The sequence below is a fragment of the Miniopterus natalensis genome, chromosome 9, assembly GCF_054644295.1.
Source record: "Miniopterus natalensis isolate mMinNat1 chromosome 9, mMinNat1.hap1, whole genome shotgun sequence".
Lineage (NCBI taxonomy): Eukaryota > Metazoa > Chordata > Mammalia > Chiroptera > Miniopteridae > Miniopterus > Miniopterus natalensis.
The window spans coordinates 10577995-10591514 of record NC_142089.1 but is presented as its reverse complement, the minus strand read 5'-3'; the positions used below and the strand labels follow the sequence as shown (position 1 = coordinate 10591514).

Below are 13520 nucleotides of genomic sequence, written 5' to 3'. Positions count from 1 at the left end.
AGGTGCGCGCACAGCGCCCTCGCGCGTCCAGCGCTGGAACTGCCAGATCCGCGACCCCTCCCCGTCGGCGCCCGCGCCCGCGCCTGCGCAGAGGCGCCGCCCCCGAAGTTTGTTGTTGTGACCCGCGTCCCGGACGCCCGAAGCGCCACCATGGCGGTGCGACAGGCGCTGGGCCGGGGCCTGCAGCTGGGTCGAGCGCTGCTGCTGCGCTTCACGGCCAAGCCTGGCCCGGCCTACGGCTGGGGGCGGCCCGAGCGCCCGGGTCCCGTGGCGGCCCGGGGCCGCGGAGAGCGCCCGGGCCAGGCCGCGGGACCCGGCGCGGAGTCGCGCAGGCTCGGGCTCGGGCTCCCCGACCGCTACCGCTTCTTCCGCCAGTCGGTGGCGGGGCTGGCGGCGCGGCTCCAGCGGCAGTTCGTGGCGAGGGCCCGGGGCGGCGCGGGCCCCTGCGGCCGGGCTGTGTTTCTGGCCTTCGGGCTGGGACTGGGCCTGGTCGAGGAAAAGCAGGCGGAGGGCCGGCGGGCGGCCTCGGCCTGTCAGGAGATCCAGGTGAGCGCGGGCCCAGGGCCGGAGGGTAGGGCCGGAGGGTGGGCCCGGAGTCCGGCTAGGAGCCGACATTCGGCTGGGGGGGCGGGGGCGAGGGATGGGGCGGGGCTCCTGAGCGGTTGTGTGGGCGGGGCTAAGGGTGTGGGCGGGGCCCGCGCGTGTCGGGGCGGAGCTGGGAGGTATTTAGTGACTGGAGCCCTGAATTAAGTCAAGATTTATCCTCAGACCCGGGAATTCCTTGGAAATCACCAATTAAAGCTCATTTTCAGTGTTACTGGTCTTCCGGTATGGGGCCCGCCTCTCACATTTCTTTTATTGTTTTCTCTTCCTCAAACATGTTTTGGAAGATATGCTGCTAATTATACCTACTATCACACCATTGCTAATGGCTTTGTGTAAATTTTTTTAAATTTAATGACAAATCATAACGCTCTCTCCCTGACGTAATTGTTTCTCATCCCTAATTTATGGGTAAGGAAACGTTCTCAGGTAAAATAACTTGCTCGAAGTCACACAGGGTGAAAGTGCCCAAAGTCTGACTCTTCAAAGCCCGTGCCCTTAAGCACTGAGCCAGGCTGCCTCCCCAGGTTAGCCAGACAATTAGTAATGTAGCTGAAGCCAAAGTACAAACAATGAATAGCAGGAGAAAACATCACACCTAACGGTTTTTAGTTAACCTGTATGGAGTTATCAGGAGTGAGTGGATATGTAGAGGTTGTTAGGCTTTTAAAAAATGCTTAAAATAGTTCAGAAACCTGTTTCTACTCTGCTAAAATCTGTATTAGGGTTCTCCAGAGAAATAGAACCAATAGGATGTATTTATAGCAAAAGAGATTTTAAGGAATTGGTTCTGCAATTTAGGAGGCTGACAAGTGGAAAATTTTGGGGGTAGGCAGACTGGAGACCCAGGGAACAGCCACCTTTGCAGTACAAACATGAAGGTCATCTGCTGGCAGAATTCCCTCCTCTTCCAGGGAGGTCAGTCTTCTGTCTGAGGTTTGGAGCTACAGACTGAATCAGTACAGCACCTGCTATTTACTGTTGAGAACTGAGGGGCTGGAAGATGGACTGACTTGCCCAAGGACACAGCCGGTTAAGAACCAAGCAGTGTCTCCCCTCTTTCCTGGTTTCCAGCCCAGTTCTTGTTACTCAGCACTAGAGTGTCTCATGTTGAGCTCTGGCCAGTTTGGGATGACAGGTGACATCTGGCCTAGTCCCCAGCCGCTGTTCTTGTCTTTTGCTACGGCTTAACTGGCAGAAGCCAAGGGTGGGAAACTTGATAATCCTGCTTAGAATTATGGAGCCCTTTTTTTCCCCACTGAGTTTGATCCTTCTGAACTTAGCATCTACACATCCTTTCTCATTCTCTTGTGTCTTAAAATTTTTAATTAGTTGACCATTAGTTTTAAAATTCAGGTGCTTGATTTCTTTTGAAAATAAGTCACCAGATCTGGCATCTCTAATGCTAAAATTCCATATGGTGTCAGAGTAGAATAGTGGCTGCTCCTTTTAGATGGAGGCGGGGGGGGGGGGGCAGGGAATTCAGTTACAAAATAGGCAAAAGACATGAGTGTATATTTCACCATGAGGGGATACAGATGTCAAATATGTATATGAAAAGATGTTCAACATCACTAGCCATTAGGGAGATGCAGGTTGAAAACACAATGTGATATCACTGTATACTTATTAGAACAGCTAAAATAAAAAGTAGTGATAGTACCAAATGCTGGTGAGGATGCAGAGAAATTGGACTGCTGGTGAGAATACAAAATGGTATGGCCACTCTGGAAAATAACAGTTTCTTTAAAAAAATAAACATGCATTATTTATGGCCTAGCCATTGCAGTCTTGGGTGTTTATCCAGAGAAATGAAAACTTACGTTTACACAAAAATCTGTACATGAGTAGCTGCTGTGGAAAGCAGCATGGCAGCTCCCCCTAAAATAAAAATAGAATTATCTTATGATCCAGCAATTCTAGTTCTTGGTGTATACACCAAAGAATTGAAAGCAGGGACTTGAACAGATATTTGATAAAGGATTATTCTACAAAATACTGCTGCTGCTCCATGGAGTTTAGAAACGAGTTGACAAAACAAGATAGACTTTCATTTTATTAAAAAGTAAAAGTTATGGTGCAAGGTGTGTTAGTGTATAGGTATTAAGTGCTTTAGGAATCCTCCAGAAGGAAAGGTTGCTGTGGGCTGAGTTGTCAGAGCTGATTATACAGGGAGGAAGAGATTGAGTTGAGACTTGATGGATGAGTAGGGATGAGCCAGACAAATAATACAATAGAAATAAGGAATGGGGAGAATCGTGTGAACAAAGGTTCAGAGAGCTGCTTATGATAAGTACAGGTAGTGCACAGACCAGCCTGGTGAAATAGTTTTCAAATACAAGAAGTACCAGGACAAGGCATGAATAACCTATTGGCTAGGTTTTTCAAAGGAAGAGTGAGTGCCACAAGAAAGCAGTGTAATTTGATCTGGCTCAGAAGCAGGTGACGGGATGATGTGAGTGGGAAAGTCTAGAGGTGGGTAACCAACCACGGAAAGGAAGGGATCAGCAGATCAGACAGAACTTGAGGTGTAAGCTGGGCGACTGGGCAAATGATGTCACCTGCCTGAAGTAGGGAAGGACTGGGATTTGGGGAAAATGGGCTCTTTCCAAGTGCATCCCCTCCATCACCTGCATTTCCATCTAGTTCCATCAGAATTCTTATATTATTGTTTCCTTTCTGAAACCAGAGAGGGCCCACCAGATTCCTAAGAGGTGGAGACAGGATTTAACGACTCAGCTCCAGGGATCCTCCTGATTTCACCTCCTTGTCTGCAAAAGTGACCTGAGGTCATTCACAAGTGGAGGGGTGCTGTTGACCACATACTCCTTCCCATCCACAACTTGCGTTAACCATCCAGTAGCTGCCTGTCAAGGTCTTTGCAGAGAGAGCTTTCTCCTTAACCAGAAACCTCCAACACTGCCGGGGGCTTGACAGGCAGCAAAGGAGTGGTGTGTGTCAGGTGCAGAATTTAGAAGTTCTGACCTCTTGACTAACGATGTTCAGTGTTGAGCTGTCTCTGCTTCAGTGAAGCAACAGAGTTTGAGAAATTATTCTGAATAATAAGAGAAAGGCAGGATGGCCTGAGCCCAGGCTGAGCAGTAAAAGCTAATTTGGTTGTGTTTACTAGTTCTCAATCTTGTCATTGAAGACCTTGCCCCACTATACTCCCCTCCCCCATTTCCCATTACTTGAGCCTTACTAGCCTCCCTCACTCATGGTACATGCTGTTTTTCCTCACAGACAATTTTTACACAGAAGAACAAGCTGCTTCCTGACCCACTGGACAATAGACGCTGGCAGGGCTTCCAGCTGGAGGAGTATCTGATAGGGCAGTCCATTGGCAAGGGGTGCAGTGCTGCTGTGTATGAAGCCACCATGCCTGTGTGGCCCCGGAACCTGGAGGTGGCAAAGAGCATCCGGCTTCTTCCAGGGAGAGCCCCAGATATCATCCCACCAAAAGAGGAGGAACGAGCTCCACACGCCCCTGCTTTTCCCTTAGCCATCAAGATGATGTGGAACATCTCGGTAAGGATGGGTTTTCCATCTTCAAAGTGCCAATCTTGGGAGGCCTGATGATGCTTTTTCCCAGGAAGTAAATAGGAAAAGACAGATTCTCTATAGTCCAGGTTCCTATAAGTTACGCTGCCTCACTCTCTCACACAAAAGTGTGAAGCAGCGTGTCTCAAAACCTGTCCACGAATCACCTGGGGACTGGCAGATTCTGATCAGGTCTGGGGTGGAGCCTGAGATTTTGCCTTTCAGTAAGCTCCCAGGTGACGCCCATGCTGCTGATCTGTGAACCACACTTGGAGTAGCAAGTGCCTAAACCATTGGTTTCTCACCTGGCCGTCCTAGCTGATCAATTAGTTAATTCCAGGACTGCAGTTACCACTATCCCCTCTCCTTCCCTTGACCGGCCTCACTGGAGAGGAGGAGCCACATTCCTTAACTCTAGCCTCACCTACCACCTCACCTCCAGGTCAGAGGCTTGTTTGTCACCTCCCTGCTGTCAACTCTTGGAGGACTCCAGGCTTTGGGAATTTGAGTACATTCCCCCCACAGAAACAAAGATTTCTCTCTATTGGGAGTAATTTCTTTACCTTGCCATTGCATAGGTGGGCTTAGAAAATTCCTCAAGACCTGGCGTTCTTTCCCCTGCCCAGGGCATCTATCCAAGGCTAAGGTGGAAAACACCATGTGCTAATGCTGGACACCAAAGAGTTTGGTTTGTTTTGATCTTGGGAAGAAAGATTATTAGACTTTTCCAAACTGGGTCAATAGCTAACAAGTAGCCAAATCCTTTGCCTATGAAACATCTAGTCGAAGCATCAAAGCTTCCAGCCCAGCCAGGCATGGCTCAGCGGTTGAGCGTCGACCTAAGATCCAGGTGATCAGGGTTCGATTCCCGGTCAGGTCACATGCCCCGGTTGCAGGCTCAATCCCCAGTTGGGGGCCTGCAGGAGGCAGCCAATCAATGACTCTTTTATCATTGATGTTTCTCTCTCTCTCTCCTTTCCTCCTTCTGAAATCAATAAAGATATTTTTTTTTAAAAAAAATACTTCCACTGGTTGGGCCGTGATAGCTATTGCATTCACAAAAGCTAAAGGACTTGACTCTTACAAGATCTTCTCCATACTCAAGTTTCATGAGTATTGAGAGCTGTTCATAGTGAAATGAGGAAAATAAGGTGATTTTCCTCCTCTTTGGTGTTTTTTTTTGTTTCTTACTGGGGGATGGGAAGGCTATTCAGTGATTCAGCACAACTTTATCCAGGGTGGACTTGTCAGGCTCTGACCTGCCTACACCGATGAGTCTGGTGGTGACCACAGGCATTTATGGCAAGAAAAAGGGTCCCATACCCTTGCCATCTTGACATCTCTTCCTGCCCTGGCATCTGAGCTGCCAGGAGTTTGAGGTGTGGGAAGCATCCTGAGTTGGCATGGATGACACCTCTGCCCTTTCTCCCAGGAGAAGCTAACCTTGGTTTGCCACTTTAGAGAGGTTATCTTTTCTTGAAGGTCAAAACCGATTCTAGGCAGTAGCTGTTCTGGTCGGGATTACAAGGAGGGCTTGGACTTGCCATTCTGCTTGGGTCTGTATGACCCTGGATTCATTATGGATGTTTCAGGCCGGCTCCTCCAGCGAAGCCATCTTTAGCACAATGAACCAGGAGCTAGTCCCAGCTAGTCAAGTGGCCTTGGCCGGGGAGTATGGAGAAGTCACTTACAGGTAAGCACCCATCTGCCCACCAGACCGGCTGTGAGTTCTTTGACAGCAAAACCATCGTCTGTGTCCTCGGCACTCAGCAGTGTCTGACATGACACAGTCAATAGTAAATGCTTACTGAGTGATGTAATGATGAGTTAACAATGGATTTTCAGTTATTGGGAAATTCACCGGGGAAAGATTATAGATCACCTGCCGATGCACACTGGAATGGGGGGAGAGGGCCATCCCAAAACACCCCTTTCAGAAAGTGGAAAATTGAGCTGATTTCCAGTTTTTCCTAAGGAATGCCCAGGTGGACCACCACCTATCCGTACCAACTGAATTCTGCCCCCAGCAGAGGTAGCATTCATTCCTCTAATAGCTGCAGTGCATCTGATGGTGTAAGAGATTTAAAAAAAAAAAAAAAGTGGCCTGTTCCTCAAGAGTTCTCCATGAGGCCCAGGAGCCGGGCATCTCAGGAGCAGAGTCAAGTGTGGTAAGTTCTAGAATGGTATATGCGCAGGTGCTAAGGGACCCCAGTGGTGGTGTGTGAGTGGCAGGGGTTGGGCCATTCAGAAAGGCCTCTGAAGGGATATTTTGTGCTGCCTTTTGAAGGATGAATAGGCATTAGCTTGGGAAAGCACAGGAAAAGAGGCATTGTCCTCACAGAAGAGCAGTGGATGGCAGCGTAGCTGACAGTGGCTTTGTAAGTCCTCTGTTCACATGTCTGAGCTATGACCAGAGGCACTTGTGCCCACTGTAACATTTGTAGACCACCAGGAAGAGGTGGCCTGCTGCACTTTTGGTGACTTACCAGAGGGTGGATTTATAGATCTAGTTCTGTCAGCTGCAGGAAGGTAGAAATAGGGGCTTCAGGAAATATACATGGAAAACCCCTTCCATTGCTTGGAAGGCTCCAGTGTAACTGAGGGTCCGGGCAGGTCTGTGGGCTCAGCACTGTCATCCTCTTCTCCTGATTCCTTTGTAGGGAAAAGGGGACCACTGAATATCAGCTGCCTTTGGGGGGCTGACATTGTGGTGTCAGCTTCAGCCTGCCGATGGTGCTGTCAGTAGCTGTGAGCGCTGATGTCTCTGCCGCAGAGCCCTGCCCAGACCTCTCGTCTGAAATAGCCCCTGCCACTCTCATCCTTTACCCTGCCTTAGTTTCTTTTCATCCCATTTAGCCGCGTCTGACCGTAAATCATAGATGTCTGTGTCTGTTCACCGTCTCTTCAGCTGTGCTGTATGCTCTCTGAGGCCAGGGCTTTTGAGTTTTGTTTCCTGCATTCCCCCACAACTCCGCATCTGTTGAATGATTAGATGGGTGTGGCCCAAGGTCTGTTACCTAAAGCATGACCAGGAGAAACACTCTTCTCTGAGAACACCCTGGATGTATTTCTACTGTGCCTTTGCTCATCTCGGGACCCCAGATTGAGCCCTTTGCATCTTCTCCCCTTGCTTCTCCCACCTGATTTCTGATTTTGTCCCATTTATACACTATGTTCCACCATACCGAATTCCTACTGCCCTCCCCCAAGACACCAGGCGCCTCCATGACTATTCTGTCTGCATGCAGTTAGCTATACTGGGCTGCCCTTCACACAGCCTTCTGTCCCATTCCAGGTCTCACTTCAAACACGCCCACACGCACATCTCCCCAGCACAGCCACACTCTTCCTCTGGGCTCCTGTGACAGCTGGGCAGAGCTTTCCCACATGGCACTGACAGCCTTGAGCTGTGATCCTGATTCTTACACTAGCCCCAATGACCCAATGCTTTGACTCCTTTGCACAGAACGGGGGGCCCAGGGGGCAGACTGAAGAGCAAGAGCAATAGGTGGCCACACATGGGCTGGATCTGCAAAGCTCAGGAACCGAGGCAGCTCTTAGGACAGGGCAGGCCTCGTGCTCTCTGAGACTTGTCTTGATAGCTCTAGGCTTCTACTCCATTCTCCTCTGCCACCCGGTGTCCCATGGCTCTTCTGTTCCTGCGTACTTTGGCTTACACACCTCCTTGGCTCTCAGTGGTCCCAAGCAAATCTCATGTCATCCTTTCCCAGCTCCATTGCTGACTGCCAGGTTACTGCCATATTTCCACATTCGTACCCCTCAAAGAGAGAATCTGCCTAGCCCCTTCCCTTTTCCTGCCAACCATTTGGATCTGATGTGACCAGGTGGGTCAGATCCCACCATTAGTCCAGTCATCTTTGGTTGAGGGGCTGAGCTGGTACACAGAAGGCAATCACACAATAAAAAACATGACCCCCATGCCTCAGCAGGGCTGTGGGTGTGGGGCTCCTGGAGGAGGAGGGTGGGGAGGGCAGGCAGGTGACAGCTCTACTACCAACTGTCTGTATCCATTCATTCATTCATTCATTCATTCAACAAAGGTATTGAGCTTATACTTCACACCAAGTATTATTGCAAGAACTTAGAATCAGATTCTAGATCCTTTCTTAAGTATTACCATCCTTATGAGGTATGTTACTACCTTTTTCCCCTTTTGCACTTGCAACTGAGCCCAGAGAAGTTAAGTAACTTGACCAAGGACATAACAGTGGCAGACCTAGAATCCAAATCCAGGCAGTCTGATTCCAGACGCTGTTAACCACTGTGTCTGCTGCATGGGATGGACGGAAGGATGGCCTGGTGGAGTCATCAAACATGATTTGACATCTTAGTGGGGTTTTTCTCTAACACCAGGCTCTGCACCTGGAACATAGCAGATCTACAGTAAATATCTGATAAATAAACGGGTGCATAAATAAGTGGCAGTATTTATTATGGCCTTATCTTTCCAACCATTATGTTACTGGCCTCATACGTTTGTCCCTTTTGATTGAAACAGAAAATCCAAAGGAGGTCCCAAGCAACTGGCCCCTCACCCTAACATCATCCGGGTCTTCCGCGCTTTCACCTCGTCTGTCCCACTGCTGCCAGGAGCCCTGGTCGACTACCCAGATATGCTGCCCCCACGTCTTCACCCCGAAGGCCTAGGCCATGGGCGCACACTTTTCCTCGTTATGAAGAAGTAAGTGGCGGGAGCTGGTCCCTGCATCTGTGCACCTGGAGCCCAGGGTCACGGGGAAGAGGGGAGCCTCTCCCTTTGGGAGATAGGGCCGTGCCAAGGGCAGTTTTCCATGAAAACAGACTCATCTTCATTTAGAACAGACCTTTCACCTGGTGCTTTTAATGCATCTGACTGTTGTCCCTTCTCTGTGGCTGCCTTGTCCGTCTGTGTCTGTTAACATACACAGTTCTTCCTTCCCCTCTGCACCCCGAACACTGCATTAATGGACGTTTTAGGAAAATGAGCATCTGTACTGTTACTTTCAACGTGTGAGGCCCCGGCTCTTCCTAGTTTCAGGATACTGGGTGGGAACAAAGGATACTTGAGGCAAAAAGAAGTCAAAAAGCTCCAGGAAGAAGAGGAGAGGCCATCTTCCTAATAGTAAATAAGATGCTAGAGAATGTCAATGACAGACGCCTGTCGCCCTCTCCACCAGCTACCCCTGTACCCTGCGCCAGTACCTTCGCGAAAACACCCCAAGCCCCCGCCTTGCCACTGTGATGATCTTGCAGCTCTTGGAAGGAGTGGATCATCTGGTTCAACAGGGCGTCGCACACAGAGACCTAAAATCTGACAATATCCTCGTGGAGCCTGATGCAGGTAGGTGCCCGGCCATACCTCAGAGCTCTCCAGGGGGCACTAGACTTGAGATCTGGGAACACAGGTCCTGTTTAGTTTTTATGTCCTGTTATAAGTTATTGTGTCTAAATTTAGCTTTGTACACAAGACATGAGCAATCTCTCCTTCAAAGTGGAGGCTTTCGTTCTCTGTGGAATTTGTCGAGTCTGTCTCACTGCTGCCAGGGGCCCTGGTTGTCTACCTGGATGTACTGCCCCCATGTCTTCACCCTTAAGGCCCATTAACATTCCCAAGTTCTTTTCTGTTGCCCACTTACAGAACAACCCCAGTGGTGGAAGTTTTCTTGACTAAAGTAAAAGAGGGGTGGTAGACTTTAGCTCAATGTAAGAAAGAATTTTCAAACTGAAAGCTGTCCAAATGTAAGCCCAGTTGCCTCTGGAAATGAGCTCCCCATCACTAGAAGCATTCAAGTAGAAGCTGGATGGTTACTTGTTTGGGGATATTGTAAATTCATACATCTGATCACTTTTGATCTAGATTTAAAATAACATACAGTTATTAGAGGAACTGGCTTTTTAAAGGAAGCCTGTGAATCTTTTTACAAATAACTAATTCCTAATGCAACTGTTTCTTAGGTTTGGATTTAGGGTTTCAAGTTCAAATAAAAAACTCTTGGAGTCTAAAGGCCCTTAGAGGTCATTTGAGCCAAGCACCATCTGTTGAGTAAATTATGAGCAGTCCTTCAGTCTTGGGACAGGTCCAATTATTTCATTATTTAGATTGATCCAGACTTTTACCCATTTCTGTTTGGGGGCCTTGTCAGGGAGCCTTCATTTTCTAGAGACATTTCTGTATTCATGTAGCTGGCCTTCCTCCTGTTGAGCTCTCTGAGGAGCTCTCTCTGCTCTCATGGACCAACCCTGAGTCCCTGTTAGCCCCTCTCACCTGTGTCTTGATGGTGGCTTTAGCAGGGGCTTACGGAGGGCCTCTCAGAGGAAAGATGGAGAAGCAGTCACTTACCCCCCCCGTCCCTTCCCTAGATGGCTGCCCCTGGCTAGTGATCTCAGATTTTGGTTGCTGCCTGGCTGATGAGCGCATCGGCCTGCAATTGCCTTTCACCAGCCAGTATGTGGATCGGGGCGGAAACGGCTGCCTGATGGCTCCTGAGGTGAGTCCCGCTGTGATGTCATGCGCCATCAGCAGAGAGTCTTCAGTGTTTCCACTGATAGAACACGACTTGATGCCTCATTATTTTCTCAACTCCTCCACCCTTTATGACCCATAATTTGGCACCAGTCCCTTCCCTGCCACTTTGCTTTAATCTGGATCTCCCTAATGTTGCTGGGAGATACAAGTTTTGTCAGCACAAAGTCGACAGCATAGGCAGATTCTTCTGGGTCTAAGCTAGAACTCACTCAAATTCTGGGTTCCTTAGGATGGAGTTCAGATTAGCCCATGAGTCAGGTGGCATGCACATGAGCAGCTTAGAAATAACCAGCAACATGACTGCTCACCCATTGCTTCCCGAGCAGGTGTCCACAGCCTGCCCTGGCCCCAGGGCGGTGATTGACTACAGCAAGGCTGATGCCTGGGCAGTGGGAGCGATCGCCTACGAAATCTTCGGGCTCTCCAATCCTTTTTATGGCCAGGGCGGAGCCCACCTTGAAAGCCGCAGTTACCAAGAGGCTCAGCTGCCTGCACTGCCTGAATCGGTGCCTCTAGATGCAAGACAGCTGGTGAGGTCACTGCTGCAGCGGCAGGCCAACAAGGTGAGGCCGTCCCCAGGTTCTGCAGGGATTTTGCGGATAGAAACCTCAAAGTAAAGATCAGGTTTGGGCAAGCACTAGCGTGACAGACAGCTCATCTTACAAAGATTGAAAGGCCAAGTACAGGAGAACAAAACAGTTTAGTATGAATTGGGAGTAGGGAAGCTAGCCACCAAATTAGTCAGAATTCCAGCAATTCAACTCTTGGCTTTAGTTGCTTAGGTTACTTAGAGGGAAAAAAATGCATTTTTAAGAAATGTCTAATGGAGATGTAGTTTATGGGAAAAGCTGAGATCTAACAAGACAATAGTTGTGAAGACATGCAGAACAGATCTGGACATTTTGAAATTACTCTAAAGGAATCTAAAGGCTCACACATGTGAAGCCACAGCTGGAGTGGCATGCTTAGTGGAGGGAGCAGAGGCAGACCAGGGTTCAGATTCTTGTTCTAACACTTATCTCCCACCATGCACAGCGTACTATCATGATCACAGTAATGCTCACTGCTACCAGTTACTATGAGATACGACTCCACTCCAGACAGTGCTCGTAGCAGGAGGTGGTTCGTGGGCCTTCCATAATGGGGAGGCCCACTTCCCAGCACACTGCCCCCAGGCAAATTTGTATACATGGAAAAGACTGGAGGCCAGTATATGTCAGGGGATTGAGAGGTGTGGTAGGAGAGAAAAGGGTGGAGAAGAATTTGGTTGGGACCAGAGCAGGGAAGAGCCTGAAATGAGGATTCCTTACCAAAGAGGGTTGTGGGCCGAACACTTTGTCACAAATGTTCTAAGCCTCAGCTTCCCTTCCTGTTGCAGAGACCATCTGCCCGAGTAGCTGCTAATGTGCTTCACTTAAGCCTCTGGGGTGAACATACTCTAGCCCTGAAGAATCTGAAACTAGACAAGATGATTGGCTGGCTCCTCCAACAGTCAGCAGCCACACTGTTGGCCAACAGTCTTACGGGGAAGAGCTGTGTGGAAACAAAAATGAAGATGTTATTTCTGGCCAACCTGGAGTATGAGGCGCTGTGCCAGGCAGCGCTCCTCCTCTACTCCTGGAGAGCAGCCCCGTGAAGGCTGATGTAGCTGGTGAATTACTAAAAGAGCTTGGCAGCGTCTATGTCGTGATGGTCTGTGAATGCTGAGGGAGGGGGCTCTGAGGTGTGAGGGGAGGAGTCAAGAAAAGATGGTGCTGCAGAGAGGGCTGGTCAATGGAAGAAAAGGCCTCTGGTTTGGCAAATGGGAGGAACAAGTTGAGTGAAGTTCAGTCTGTAGCTATTAACTCTAGCTGTGTGATTTTGGATGCATCATATAACCTGTGTTGTCTAAATTTCTCTTACCTCTGAAATGAAGAAACCGCTTTAGATAGCAGCCAGCAGACTTTTTCTATAGAGGGCCCGACAGTAAACAGCCAGGCTGCCACAGCTCCTCAATTCTTGTAGCACAAATGCAGTCTTTACTATGGAAACGAGCGTGGCTATGTGCCAATAGTAAAGCTTTCATTATGGACAGTGAAATCTGAATTTCATGTGTCACTTAAATAGTCTTAATTTTGTAAAACCATTTAAAAATGTATAAACCGTTTTCTGCTTGCAGGCCATACCAAAAATAGGCAACAGGCTGGACTGGCCCACAGGCTATAGTTTGCCAACCCCTGGTCTAGATGAATTAAAAGGGCCTAATTCTAAAAAAAAGTGCTAATCACTAGGCTGTGTATGGATGCTAAAATTGTGGTAAGATCTTTACCTACAAACCCAAAGGTGTGAGTGAGTTTTCTGCACCAGGTAAGGAGGTATACTCAGGTGTTAACTGCTGACTACCTTCAGTCATGTTCTGTCTTCACAAACCTCTGAAGAGTAGATGGCTGAGCTGGGCTGTTAGATGAGGCTGGGCTGAGGAAGGGCGGACCTGCACTCCACATTGTAGAGGATCCAGGTCAAGGCAGTGCTATTAGCCGCATGTTACCTGAGCTAAGGCAAACATTTGCACAGGTCAGTATATTCAGATATCAAAATGAGAAAATAATGCACTCCAGCTACTGAACTGAGTCTAGCAGAGCTGAAATGACCGAGGAAATGGAAATTCACAGTGCAGTGTTTTAAACTTGCCAATTTCCTTCTGACTAGCATTTCTTACAGGAACTGTGAAGAATTAAATGCACATTTACAGAAGACATATGTGCCTGGAACTATTTGGCTTTAAGACTGATTCTTAGGCCATAAAGACAAGAAAATTTTGTGGGCAGAGAACAATGGAGAAGGGGTTGCACATATAATTTTACACATGCTT

General features: G+C 48.6%; 1 protein-coding gene across 1 annotated transcript; it reads left to right on the top strand.

Annotated features, from left to right (window-relative positions):
* The first annotated feature begins 114 nt into the window (after positions 1 to 114).
* On the top strand, positions 115 to 13402 carry PINK1 (PTEN induced kinase 1). Its single transcript, XM_087820193.1, has 8 exons — positions 115 to 546; positions 3847 to 4131; positions 5736 to 5836; positions 8663 to 8845; positions 9321 to 9484; positions 10504 to 10631; positions 10996 to 11232; positions 12048 to 13402. Exons 1-8 carry the CDS (start codon positions 151 to 153, stop codon positions 12303 to 12305), a joined length of 1752 nt encoding a protein of 583 aa, XP_087676319.1. The 5' UTR covers positions 115 to 150; the 3' UTR covers positions 12306 to 13402.
* The last annotated feature ends 118 nt before the right edge of the window (positions 13403 to 13520 follow it).